Genomic DNA, 14,351 nt, shown 5'->3' on the forward strand with positions numbered 1-14,351 from the left:
TTAGTTTGTCATGCCTCACACATTTTAAATATAAATGTCATCATGAATTTAAATATATTTTATTACTTTCAATCAAAACCAACCGATTTATGATAATTCAATCGATTTTAGCCGTTCATCCTTTAGTTTATGTAGCGCGAGTGGGAGCGAGTGCGTAGCACGAAGCTCACATAGCGCTGTGTGTGTGTGTGTCCAGGACCACGTCCACGTAGAGAAAGCATAATAATTAGGTCAAACTAAATAATTGACTAAAAAAAAATCATTTTTATTTATGTCTAATTATAAACCTGAGGTTATCGAAACCTATTACAACAAAAATAGGTTAGATATTCCTGAAATTACAAATTTATAGAATATAGAAAAACAGAGAAGGGTGGCATTTACGAATGCAATAATATTTGAGAAACCAATACCATTTTCAGCTTTACGACAAAATAGTGAAATATATGTTATACCTTATGAAAAAGAAAATAAATAAAAAATAAACATTATTTCTTTGTTTATTTAATTCTTTGACTATTTGTTCTACTGACCATAATGAAGAAAAAACATTAGTAACATAAATTGTCTTTTTTCGTATCGTCTTGAGCATTGCTATTAGGTGAAGTGTCAAAATTATTAAAATAATCATTATAGAAATCGAATGTAAAAAGAAATTCATCCTCAGACATTAAAAAAAATGAAGTGATTATTGTTTTTTTATTCAAATTAGAGGTTTAAAACTATCGGGATCGATTGAATTCATGTCAAATACTGTTTGGAATTCATTATTATCAGGTATTTTATGTGAAATAAGTATATTATTAACTTCATTGTTGGTTGATTCATATAGAAATGCATGATACCATCTTTCGAAATTACTCTCTAATTGAGTTAAATGAATCTCTAGATAATGTATATTATTAGTAATTGGTGGCTTTTTATTATCAGTAATTGGTATTGATACTTTGATATTTCTTTGTTTGAAGAATTCAATCAACTCTTTATGTACAAAATAGAAATCTTGAAAATTTTTATGTTTGATAATCATGCCAATTGGCTTAATTATAAAATTGTTAAAATTGCCAAGTTTGTCATCTTTTGGTTCAAAAAATAAAGCAACCGCTGTAGCATCTGGATCTTTTTCTTTGATAGAATCGGCTAGCTTTGTAACTGAATAGTAGTCTGAATTCATAAAAAGTGAAGTGATGAGATGACATTTTTATGATTGTGTATTTTGGCCATTCATTCATTGAAATAAGTTTGCCATGCGACCAAACAATAACCGTCGCTTTTTGACTACTAACCTCCGACCAAATAATAACCGGGGACAATTTGTGCTGGTTATACGAGGTTTTTGATAGGTTTATGCGAAAAGTGGCATAAAAAGTGCTATCGTCCCTATGAAAAAGTTTCGCGTTCTCTCAAAATTGAATGCGCATTCAAATTTTCAGACGAATTGTATGGCTCACAAAAATCATTTTGATTTTTGTTGCGTGCGGCGAGCGGAGCGAGCACACTCGGGGGATTGAAGGGGTCTGAGACCTCCGGAGGGGTCCGAAGGGCACCTCCGGAGGTCTCAGACCCCTTCAATCCCCCCAGTGAAAACTAAAGGTCGGGAATGATCACGAGGACCCTAGGGGCCCCGCCCCCGGCGGGGCCCCTAGGGTCCTCGTGATCAGTCCCGACCGCATTATATACCTACCCATATAATACATTTACACCAACATCTCAAACTATAACGCCTGAGCCAACAACTTCAGGTGCAAAGAAATCTGCAAAGGTTTCATTTGCAATCATTTTAATTGGCTTTTTATTTTTGATCGTTTAAGAATAAAAACTTTAATAAAAACGATTTTCATTTAATATATTCTTCATTAAACTTTGTGAGATATTGATTTATGCTTCATCGTGATTTCGCACAATTTAAAAAAATTGTGTAAAACAATTATGTAATGTGTATGTGGTTAATTTGGTTCAGTAGTTGCTTTACGCCAAGTATCTGGTGGCATCTCAGTCGTATCAGGAAGTACAATTTCAGGTGTTTGTGGTTCCAAAATACCATCAACGACTTTCATTTCAATGTACGTTTCTTCTTCTTCACCATCTGTTTCAACAGAAATAAGTTTCGGATCACCACCATCTTGTAAAAATCTCTCCAATTCCTGATTACTTTTTTCAAGCATTTCAGTGAAGCATTTGGCTTTTTGTAATAATGGTGATATTGGGACCATTTGTATGTTTGGTTTATTTTGCTCCATTACTGGAAATAAACGGCCATTTGTCACTTTTTACATTCTTGTGGCACAATTCAGCATTCGCTTGAACAGTTCAACAAATTGATTTAATTTTTTTTTTTTGTTTAGTATTTTTTGTGTGTCAACTTCAATTAGCTGAGATAAAATGGATACCATTATATATTTGTTGATTAACAATTAATTTAAAAATAGTTAATTAACAAATATTTATCAATATGGATGCAAAGGGAATGATGTTACAAATGCTTTACAAATTTAGATATTTATTTATATTAGAAATTTAAATTATGGTTATTTTTCACTAATTACTTGAAATTGGAACACCTAAAATATCTGAAAATTGCTGGAGAACTGATTGCTTTCGATTCTGCTTAATTGCATATACTACATGATCAAAGTAACCGTTCATATTTTCATCAATCATTATTTGCTTAAACAAATTTGCTATTTCGATAGGATCATTTTTAAATACCCCACAACCATAAGCGCCCAAAATTACAGTCGTTGCACCTCTAGCAACAGCAATTTTTATTATTTTTCGAATCCGATTTTCCAATACTGAATGAAGCTTTGGTAAATCATCAGACATTCTAGAACGAACGCATCCAGCGTTTGGCGCACAGCTTACTAGGAAATCAACAACATATGGTGTATCGAGAAAATTGAAATTATCATCTTCAAAACATGGACACTTAGAACAATAAACCATATAATCACTATAAAAGAAGTCTTTGCTCCTTTGTCGATGGTATTCATAATATCGCTGATGTTTACAAAGAACTTTATAAAGACCTGATGCATATGCAAGACTTTCTTCTTGTGCCATTGCCCCATTAACAAATCCGCCACATACGTTTTTAGCTGATGAAAATACAAGACACATAGTATTTGGTTCATTTTGTTCAACTACTGATTTATAACAGGCGTGCAATGAAGTATCACTAATAATTTCAACACGTGATTCCTTCATTGGATTTGGTGGAATTTGAGGACAATCTTCAGGTGGAAATTCAACTGTAGATCTGAAGCATTCTTCAAAAAAAGGTAAAAGATCAATAACTTCATCTCTAGAATTTTTGTACTTTGCTTCTTTAAGAATTTGTAAAGTTTGGGCTGCTTTTTGCTTTAATAATTTTATATTCTTCACTTAAAAAATAACAGCTTTTCACTTTTACTATGCTTATTTGGTCGGAATTGTTACCCAGAATTTCAAGTGTTTTTTATCTATTATTTCTTATCAGTTCGATCTGATCCATTTGGGATTAACCCATCTCTTTCACGTGAATACAAAGAAGCCATAAACATTAAAAACAACTCATTTACATGTCTTGATCATTCTATGACTATTCCATTATCGTCATTAAACGACGGAAAATGCGACTGCCCTGATGGCTCTGATGAACCTGGCACCAATGGATGTTTGAACGGTCATTTTTATTGTCGTAATATTGGAGGCAAGCCTAAAACTATTCCCTCAATTAAAGTCAACGATGGTATTTGTGATTGTTGTGATGGCTCCGATGAATATGACAATCCTAATGCTCAGTGTCCTAACATCTGTTCAGATCTTGTCACACTTAGTTTAAATTCACGTGATTCCATTTATCGTCATATTGAATTAGGACTTCGTCGCAAGCGAGAAATTGAACCTTCAATACAATCTGACTATTCCAAATCACAAGAGACTCTCCAAGAACTTCGTCAAGACCTTAAAAAGATGGAACACGAACTCGACATTTTAAATCGTGAGAAACGCGAAAAGCGAAAAATATGGAAAATAGAGAAGCGTAAACTCAAAGGCATTAGTGAAGAAGAATATGCTGAACTTAAACTCCGCAAGCAACAATACATTAATAAGCCCAAAAAGCCAAAAGAAGAATATGTTGAGCCAGATCCACATGGATTAAATGTACCATTTGATGAAGCGCTTGGAAGCATTGATTGGAATGTTGATGAAGGCATTGAAGAATTAATATTTGAAGCCACTCCACGTCCGGCACCAATTCGCCGTCGTAATGATCATTATCCTCATCAAGAGAATGATGAAAATGCTCGAATCGAACATCGCAAACGTAAATGGAAAGAATTAATGAAAGCAGAAAAAGCGAAAAATTTAGAAGCACAAAGTGCTAAAGGATTTTTGGACAAAGCGCGTTCGACTATAAAGGATATCACTGGTAAAGTGTTTGGTGATAAGCCGAAGAGTTACGAAGAATATAAATCCATTGAAAAACAAATTAATGGATTAAATAATGATATGACCGATATTCGAGCTTCATTATATAGACTCGAAAAGAAGTTGAATCATGACCTAGGAGCTAATAATACATGGTTCCCTTTAAGTGAGGAGCCTTTCGAGATATCTAAGGATGGTAATGATTTTCAAATTGTGTTTTTCAATCATGTGTCAAGTAGACAAACCGGATCAAATTGGTTTGGTACTGGTTGTGGTGAGTTTAAAGGATTTGATGAGACTGGGAATGTGATGTTGTATGAGGACGGACAAATGTGTTGGCAAGGTTCGCCTCGAAGAACTGAAGTTGTGTTGTATTGTGGTAGTAGAAATAAGTTTTTGGATATTGAGGAAATCGATAGATGTGTATATAGAGCACACTTCGAAACGCCATTGATTTGTAGAGAGAATTATGCTGATTGGATTCGGAAAATGTCCGATTTGGATTTGACAGATTATATTACAAGATGGCAAAAAGTAGAATGATCTTAATAAATTAAAAAAAAATTATTTTATATTTTTTTTAGAGTTTTATATATATATTCAAACAAGTTTTAATGCAATTATGTTAAATGATTTAAATTGAGCTGATGTCATGAAATTAAAACGATTATATTTTGAATAGATATTTGATGTGTTATTATTCCATAGAAGAATTTATTTTAACATTTTCTACAAAAATTATTCAAATAAAAAATAAACTACTTTTTATTTTATAAGATTGCTCAAGGACATTTTCAAACGAGGGATTTTATAAATGTAAGTAATAAACAAGTATTCCTCTAAATTTATTTTTATTTTATAGTTAATCAATTTAAAAATGCAAGAATTCTTGTATTTCTCTGAAGAAAATAAAATAATACATTATATAATGATCCTATTGAGATACGACCTTATAGTGCTATATAAAAAATTTTAGAAGATATATTTTATAAATGTTATATCTTTGATAATAATTTATAATCAGAATTATCATGAAATTGGTAAAGTGCTCACTCGGTTAATGATTTCTTTTATATATTTTAATAATGGAGATCGCATTATAATTATCTACTTGTTTTTGTGGGCAATTTTTGCTTCATCTTTTCCATTGCGCTTTGTGATATTGCTATAACTTTTTGTGTAATTTGAAATTTATTTTTGTTTTTTCAATTTGAGATTACTTTTTCTACATGTTTTGTATGAAATTCAATACAAGATGATCGTTCGGGCCGATTTTTTAACTGAATTGAATGTGGGCGTGGTGAAATGAAATTTGATAAACTTTCCAATCAAACCAAAATTATTTCAATTGAATCGATAACATTCCTATATAACAATAGCCTAATGGGAAACAAAGGCAAGTCATGGAGAAAATTAAAATACTTCGCAGTTACAAATCAAGACGGTTCAGTTGTTATAGTTCGTGTGGGTGATAAAGAAAAAATCTACAAAGATGATTTGACTTTCATACAAAATTATCAGAGTTTCGAAGAATATACTCCCATGTTAAATTCAAATGATAATATACCTATCATTATGCAAAATCCTGAACAGGAAATCCTAAATACTGTTCCACAATATAACCTGGATAATACGATATTTATGGGCATTGATATAATGAACAATGAAGAATTTATTGACTCTCCGTGAACTAATAAATATTATTGACATGGTATATCGTATAATATTATTATTTTTGATAAAGCAGAATAATAAATTGATATTACTATTCTTAAAATATAAAGTAATATGGTCTTCGGATCCGATTATATAGTTATCATTCATTATATAATATTCTAATCATTTTTCTTGATGAATTTACTTTCGTTATGTTTATGCTATATTTTTATTAGTTTGTTATTCTATTACTTAAATAATGGAGAAAATAATTTTATCGATATGTAAGTAGAGGTTAATTTTACAATTTCTCATAAACATCATTCTTGTTTTCTTAATTCATAACATATTTATTAAAATTTTAAGAAATAATGTAATTATTATGTTCGTTATATATATTCACAACAATACATAATATTTTTTAGCATTAAGAATATCAACATGAATATGTAAGAAGTAATTTAAGTAATTTTTATTTTATATCAAATTAATGTTGCTGCTGATTACTTTGAAGTAAATTTACTATTTCAGTGAAGCCTTTTGCAGTTGCACACATAATCGGTGTTGTAAATATTTTGAATAATTTCCGAATATTAATATTAAATGATAAAATGTCTAAGTAAACATCATGACAAATAAGTAAATATCTTTCTCATTTGGATCTATACCTTTTTTAAGAAGCATCTTTACAATTTTAGTAAAACCATTTGAAACTGCAATAATAAGCGGCGTTGTAAATATTTTTAATGATTTCCAAATATTATTTTGAAACATAAAATTATTAAAACAAATAGGAAATAAAATAAATCAATACCTTTATATTTAATATTAATCCCTTCTTGTTTTAGAAGTAGTTTAACTATTTCATTATAGCCATTTTCAATTGCAAAAACAAGTGCTGTTTTAAGTATAATAAATAATTTCCAAATTTTATTATTAAATTTTATGCTGTTTAAACAAATATTAAACAAAACAAATAAATATCTCTAACATTGATATCAATTCCTTTTTGCTCAAGAAGTAATTTAACAATATCAATGAAACCTTTCGATGATGCAAACATTAGTGCTGTTTTATATTTATTAAAGAAAATCCAAATAAATTAACTTAACATTAAACAATTTCATTAGATATTATATAAACAAATTAATCACCTTTAGCATTAATATTATCAACACCTTTCTCAATGATATATTTCATAACTTCTATATTACCACTATACGAAGCAGCAATAAAAGAATTTTCAAATCATTTTAATGTATTCCGAATCTATAAATGAAATATATTTTTATAAAAACAAATTCTAAAAAAAATCAAAAAACATTTTTTGTGTTAATATCAATTTTCACTTCTTCAACGAAGTATTTTACAAGTTCGAAATTTCTTGAAAGTATAGAGTTATATAAAATATCATTTGGAGGATTCCTTCCTTCAAGGAAATGATTAATCAGAAATATATTACCAATTTTTGCTGCTTCATTTATTAAGTCCTCATTAGTTTTCATTCCATTTTCTTCTAAGTATGATATAAGTTCATAATTAAAAAATATAATGCATTTCTTTCCTATATCAGGAAGATCTTTTTTTCTAAATTTAATTTTTTTATTATCAAAAAGATATCGAAAAATATCATTTCGATGATATTCGATAGCTATTTCATAAGATTTAGCAAAAGATACTTTATTTTGTTCACATAAATGTAATATTTCAAGGTTTCCACCTGCAACTGCATATTTTCCGATTTCATTTGTTTTATCTCTCAAAAAATGTGGATAATCTAAAACTAAATATTTAAAACATTTAACAGAACCGAAATAAGCAGCATAACTAACAAGAGAAACTTCTTTTTCATTTATAAATGAATATTTTTCATATATTGATGGTGGTATCTTTTGAAAGCAAATAAAACTGTTATTCGATAAAAGTTCTTGAAGTTTTTCAAGATCATCATTTCGTATTACTTTTGCAATTTCTAATGGATTAACTCCTTCATGTATCAATTTCTTATGAAGAAACCAATCATCTTTCTTTAATTCTTCAATGTTTTCTATTAATTTTTCCGAATTTTTTTCTTTAAAAAGAATTTGTTGAATTTCTTCATCGGTTTTATAATGTGCAAAATAAAATGTATCAAATGATTTAACAAAACTTGGTTCAATCATCTTTTTCTCAATCATGCTTTCTACAAAGTAATATGACTCTTGTGGTTTATATAAAAAGTTTAATAATGATAAAAGATCTTTAGTTGTATAATTATCTTGAAGGAAAGAGGAATTCTTTTCTTGAATTAATTGTAGAAATGTTAAAAGAACATTTGCATCACCACTTTGGCATATAAAAGAAGAATATACAAGTTGTGATATAATACGAATAAAGGTGATTGGAAAATGAGTATCAAAATTTTCCAAAATTTTTTCGACTGATAACTCTATATTATCTTTGTTAAGATTATAAACTATAGATGATAATGTCTCAAGATAAGTTAAATATTTTTTATCTTTTTGTTTTTTCCCTTTCATTGTTGGAACATTTAACCATCAAATCGTATTCAATTTCTTAACAAACTTATTCAATTTTTTTAGATGATGAACTTGACCACTTTTCACATTCAATCACTTTTAAGGAAATTGAAAATAATTCTATAGGTTAAAAACTATAGTTTAACAAAAATAATCATTTTCAAACCAGACAATGATAAAAAATATAATTTCCAATGGTTTTAACTAAACTGGAACCTGGAACAAGCTTTAACTGCAAGAATTACGATTAATGTCTTAAGATCCAAAAGTCGGTGAAGTGATTATGTATCCGCTCTCTCTGTCTCTTCTTCAGCCATAAAATCAAAAGCTTTTCTAACACATTTTCACAATTTCATTTAAAAATAAAAAATAATCAAAAGAATGTGTTTTTTTATTAAAAAAAATATCCAATATACAAATTGGTTTCTATTTTTAGGAATATTTTCCTAATATTTATTAATAATTTAATTTTTTTTTTTACCGATACATAAATTGGTTTTTATTTTTTTTTTTTTCATATTAATTTATTTATTTTAAAGCAAAGACTCAAGTGCACTGATTACTTCATCAGCGTTTGGTCTTTTGCTTAAATCCTTATCAGTCATTTTGCTGATAAGTGATTTTATTTTTTCGTCAGTATTTATGTTCGCTTAGTCGTTGTCCTTAAGTTGTTTTATAGTTTTTCATTTTCGACATTTGAGTATTAAATGACCCAAAAACTTCGAGGAAAATGATTCCAAGGCTATAAATATCAACTTTAGGACGCAGCTTTTCCTTTTCCGGAGAAGCATAAAGTGGCGTCGAACTATTAATAGCATCGTCATTTATGAACATATTAAATGATGAGATGCCAAAATCAATGATCTTTGGAAGACCATCGTTTCCAATAACAATATTGGAGGGCTTTATGTCTCGATGAATGATGTTATTATCATGGAGATATTTAAGGCCCTTAGAAATATGAATACATTTTTGAAGTTTGTCATAAAATGTTTCATTTTCACACGGTTTGAACATAATTCCATTTGAATATATAATGAAATCTTGTCCTTTTGTGAATCGTGCTCAAACCATATACCAAAACATTTGATAACATTGGGATGCGAAATTTGTGATAATATCAAGATTTCATTAAAAATATTATCAAACGAAAAATTTTTAATGCATTTTATAGCATAACTTTTCTCAGACGAATTGCCAATAACTGAGAAAACAGTTCCGTCCATTCCTTTTCCAATTTTGCTTTGAATTGTAAACTATATTCGAAATCGTGTAGATAAACTCAAATTCGAATTGTATTTCTGTAATATTTGAATTTTGTCTTTTGCACTTAATGTTGGGTCTGTTAAATTTTCGTAAAGTTTCGAATAAGCTACTAAATTGTTAACATCTCCTGTTTGATTCGTCAGGCCAGGGTTTGTTAAATTTCCCGTAGACATCAAAATAATATTATTGAGTGCAACGTATGGCGGAAATTCGAAACTTTGCTAAACGGTCGTGCGCAATGTGGATCATAACCGTTTTATTGTATAAAAGTGTCATGTTTATCAAAAAGTGAATATTGAATTGTTTACTTATGCAAACTATACGAAGCCTATCGATTTTTTAGTTTTTTAGAATGGGTTCAGTCGTTGTTTTGTATTCAAATATTCCTCAACTAAAACAAAAACATCTCCTAAAGCAATGCACGTTCTGAATAGCAAAGCAGCAAGTAAAGGCAAAATTTTTTATTCATTATTATATTTCGATATCTAAAAAAAATTTACATATTTGGAACCTGCAAATTGTCAATTTCAGTTACTGTAACCAAGAAACCTGAAACTGCCGACCGCAACTCTTTATGCCATTTCCAACCAGAACAAACATTTTGAAACACACAAATAAAACATCATATCTTGCTACAAGGACATTGTTCCCCCATGTTTTCTTCTTTATTATCACTCTAAGTAAAACGATTTTCGTTATGATTTGTAATTATCATTTAAATTTTCAATATCAACTACACCAAATCAAGAAAAGACAGATTCTACCTCCTCTCAGGAACATGCTTTTATTATTTAATCATACTACTACCTCCAAAAAATCCAACAATTTGATTTTTGATTATCATCACTCTTTAAATTTTCATAACAAATTGTATTTCCCTTTTAATTTCAACCAAACATATTACCATTCATTTCTTTTTCGTACTCAGCAAGTAAATCATAAAATTTTCACATCTCACTTATTTGATTTTATTTTTAATATTATGTTAAAAGAAAACAATTTTTGTATCTTTAAAATCAACAGCATTTATTTGATTTTATCTTTTATCTTTTTGCTTTTATATAATTTTTGCTCAATTAAATCTTTTTTACTAAATAAATACCATAAAAAACATCGAAATGAAAATTTTTGTTTGATTTTTATTTTTATATTTTTCACAAAATGTTTCTCAACTTTTGATAATTCAACTAAAACACTTTCTATTTCCAATTCAACAGATTATGATAATATAGCACTATATAAAAATGAAACAATTAATCTTATTATTGGAGGTTACATCACTGGAATTGCAGATAATTGTTTTTATGAGTGGAATAATTTGGAAAGTATAAAAATGAATGAATCAATCACTGTAATTGGAAATTCTGCATTTTCATCATGTTCTAATTTGAAAACAGTTTTTATTGGAGAAAGTGTGGAAAGAATTGGAATTTCTGCATTTTATAATTGCACATCATTAGTAAATATTACAATTCCAAATAAAGTAACAACAATTGGAAATTTTGTTTTTGCATTATGTACGAGTATGGAAACGATTTCTATTGGAGAAAATGTGGAAAGAATTGGAAATTCTGCATTTTCATATTGCACATCTTTAGTAAATATTACAATTCCAGACAAAGTAACAGAAATTGGAATTTCTTCATTTTATTCATGTTCTAATTTGAAAATAATTTTCATTGGAGAAAATGTAGAAAGAATTGGAAATTCTGCATTTTATAATTGTACATCTTTAGTAAATATTACAATTCCAGACAAAGTAACAGAAATTGGAATTTCTACATTTTATTCATGTTCTAATTTGAAAATAATTTTTATTGGAGAAAATGTAGAAAGAATTGGAAATTCTGCATTTTATAATTGTACATCCTTAGTAAATATTACAATTCCAAATAAAGTAACAGATATTGGAAATTATGTTTTTGCATTATGTACGAGTATGGAAACGATTTCTATTGGAGAAAATTTAAATGCAATTGGAATTAATGCATTTAGTTCATGTTCAAAACTTAAATTCATTAATGTTTCGAATGAAAATTTACATTTTGCTAATTATCAAAATGATGGAATTTTATATGATAAACAAATCAATAGAATAAATATTTATCCATCAGGAAATTTAAATGTTAAATTTGAAGTTCCATTTTCAGTAAAAGAAATTGGAAGTTATTCATTTGTTTCATGTATTAATTTAGAAACGATTTATATTGGCGAAAATGTTACTTCAATTGAAGCAAATGCATTTTCATCATGTGATAAACTCAAATGCATTTATTACTTTGGCGAAACAGATCCAACAAATTCATCAAATATATTTATAGATGTAGCAGCAAAAATTGTCATGACAACAAATTCATATAATGGATCAACATTTGGCGGATTAAATGTGGCTAAAGGAACAATAATAAATGAGTGCGCCTTATTAACAAATACATTTCCTAAATCAAATACATATACTAAATCGAATACATTAACGAAATCAAATACATTTACGAAGTCATATGAAATTTCATTTGTTGTTTCGAATTCATTTACTTTTTCATATTCGAATGGTATAACATTAACGAATACAATAACATTAACACAATCATTATCTATTACGCAAACAATAAGAATTTATAATTCGACGTATTCGAATTCATTTTCTGTTTCTATTATTAATTCGGTATTAACTTATGTTTTGAGTGAATTTATTTATTACGAATATACTGTTGTTGTGTATTCGACTTATTACATATATTATAGTAATTTCTTTACAATTATATATCAAAATGAAAATATTAATGATGATAATAAAAACACAATAATAATTATAAGTGTTTGCGTTGCAGTTGTTGTAATTGTAATAATTGCAATACTTATCATAGTTTTGGTGCGAATTCATAATAAAAAACAAATAAGTAATGAACAAGAAGCAAAAAGTTTCGAAGAAAATCAAAATGAAAATACATTTGCAATGGGAACATCAACAAATAATATTGATGAAGATCCATTTGCTGATGATTTTAAAGAAGAAAAATTCATTAATCATATTTAACATATAAACATTTGATTATTAATTAAGTAAAAAATCGGTAAAACTTAAATTTAAGAGTTTAAATGTATTTTTTATCATGTGATTTGTTGTGTTTAAATTTCAAGGAATTTTTTATATAATTGCATATCACTGATAACATGTTAGATATGGATGTAAAATTTTGTATTCTATTAATTTATCTCATCATAAAATCAAAATCAGAACTTCAACAAAATTTCAAATTTGCTAGCAAACAAATTTTCACTTAAAATAATTTCTTTATTAAAATCATTCCATTCAAGGTAATTCATTACCCAATTTGCTGGTGCTTTTTCGTTTGGTTTACCCTTTTCATTGAGCAAGCCTGCCATATCATTCTCTTCTTCTCCTGCGCGATAGGTCCCTTGCTCCAACACTTCGGATATGTATCTCTGTCCATGATGACTCATTTAATTTATGCAGCAAATCCATGGTCACTATTGTACATTAGCTCTGTTGTCATTAGCGCAATTCCCAATGCGATTGTCTTGCCTTTCGTCGTTATGATCATTTTCCATTTCTTAAATTATAAGAAAATTATATATCTTATAACATACAAGGATTTGGAAAGTTGCAATACAGCTTCATTTTTCATTCTCCTTCACTTACCATATTGAAATTTCAGCAAAAAACCTTTTATTTTCATAGTCAACCGTTAAATTTTGTGGCGCCTAACTGAAAAAAAAAAATGTGAAGCACGATAAAACTTTTTGTAAAATAATTCACTTGAAACCGATCGATTTTACTTCCGACTTTTGATTATCCATTCTATCGGAAGTGGAAATAGAACTTTTTCTTAATATCTGTATTCAATAAGTTTATTCAATTTTTTCGTGGTTTGTTGTTCAATTTACGATAAATTTTCATGAACAAAGTGCTATGTAAAATAAATTTTCTTCATCACATCACATACTAAAATGTCTGCTCTTAGTGGAAAGAAAGTTCTTATTGCCTTCTATACAAAGACAGGAATTACAAAACAAGTTGCTGATATCATCAAAGAAAATGTTGGTGGTGATCAATTCCAAATCCAAACTGTTACACCATACCCTGACAACCACGATGTCCTTATTGAACAAGTTAAAAGAGAACAATCAAATGGAGTGTTCCCAGAAATTGTATCCAAAGGTGATATTTCACCATATGATGTTATATTTGTTGGATCTCCATGCTGGTGGGGAAGGCTTTCATCTCCAGTTGGAGCATTCTTAAAATCTCATGATTTCACTGGAAAAATAATTATTCCATTTATCACACATGGTGGAAGTGGCCTTGCTTCAACAGTTAGCGACATGAAGAAATACGCTCCTGGTGCAACATTTTTGAACGGTTGTGCATTTGGTGATAAGCGTTGGGTAAGACAATTCCAAAGGTCTGAAGTTGAAAACTGGCTTCATAAGATGAAGTTATAAGTTATAAAAGAAAAAATCCGAAACTTTTTT

The 14,351-nt window shown here is 28.5% G+C and overlaps 3 protein-coding genes across 3 annotated transcripts; 2 read left to right on the forward strand and 1 right to left on the reverse strand.

Annotated features, from left to right (window-relative positions):
• Positions 1-1,946: 1,946 nt before the first annotated feature.
• On the reverse strand, positions 1,947-2,240 carry GO595_001338 (uncharacterized protein; the record flags this gene model as incomplete). The annotated part of the gene is made up of 1 exon (XM_067914126.1): positions 1,947-2,240. One exon carries the CDS (start codon positions 2,238-2,240, stop codon positions 1,947-1,949), a length of 294 nt encoding a protein of 97 aa, XP_067778479.1.
• Positions 2,241-3,576: 1,336 nt separating this feature from the next.
• GO595_001339 (Glucosidase 2 subunit beta) lies at positions 3,577-4,956 on the forward strand (the record flags this gene model as incomplete). The annotated part of the gene is made up of 1 exon (XM_067914127.1): positions 3,577-4,956. One exon carries the CDS (start codon positions 3,577-3,579, stop codon positions 4,954-4,956), a length of 1,380 nt encoding a protein of 459 aa, XP_067778480.1.
• An 8,870-nt stretch (positions 4,957-13,826) lies between these two features.
• GO595_001340 (flavodoxin) lies at positions 13,827-14,321 on the forward strand (the record flags this gene model as incomplete). Its single annotated transcript, XM_067914128.1, has 1 exon — positions 13,827-14,321. One exon carries the CDS (start codon positions 13,827-13,829, stop codon positions 14,319-14,321), a length of 495 nt encoding a protein of 164 aa, XP_067778481.1.
• Between the last annotated feature and the right edge of the window lie 30 nt (positions 14,322-14,351).

Source organism: Histomonas meleagridis (genome assembly GCF_020186115.1).
Source record: "Histomonas meleagridis strain 2922-C6/04-10x chromosome Unknown contig_137, whole genome shotgun sequence".
Lineage (NCBI taxonomy): Eukaryota > Parabasalia > Tritrichomonadida > Dientamoebidae > Histomonas > Histomonas meleagridis.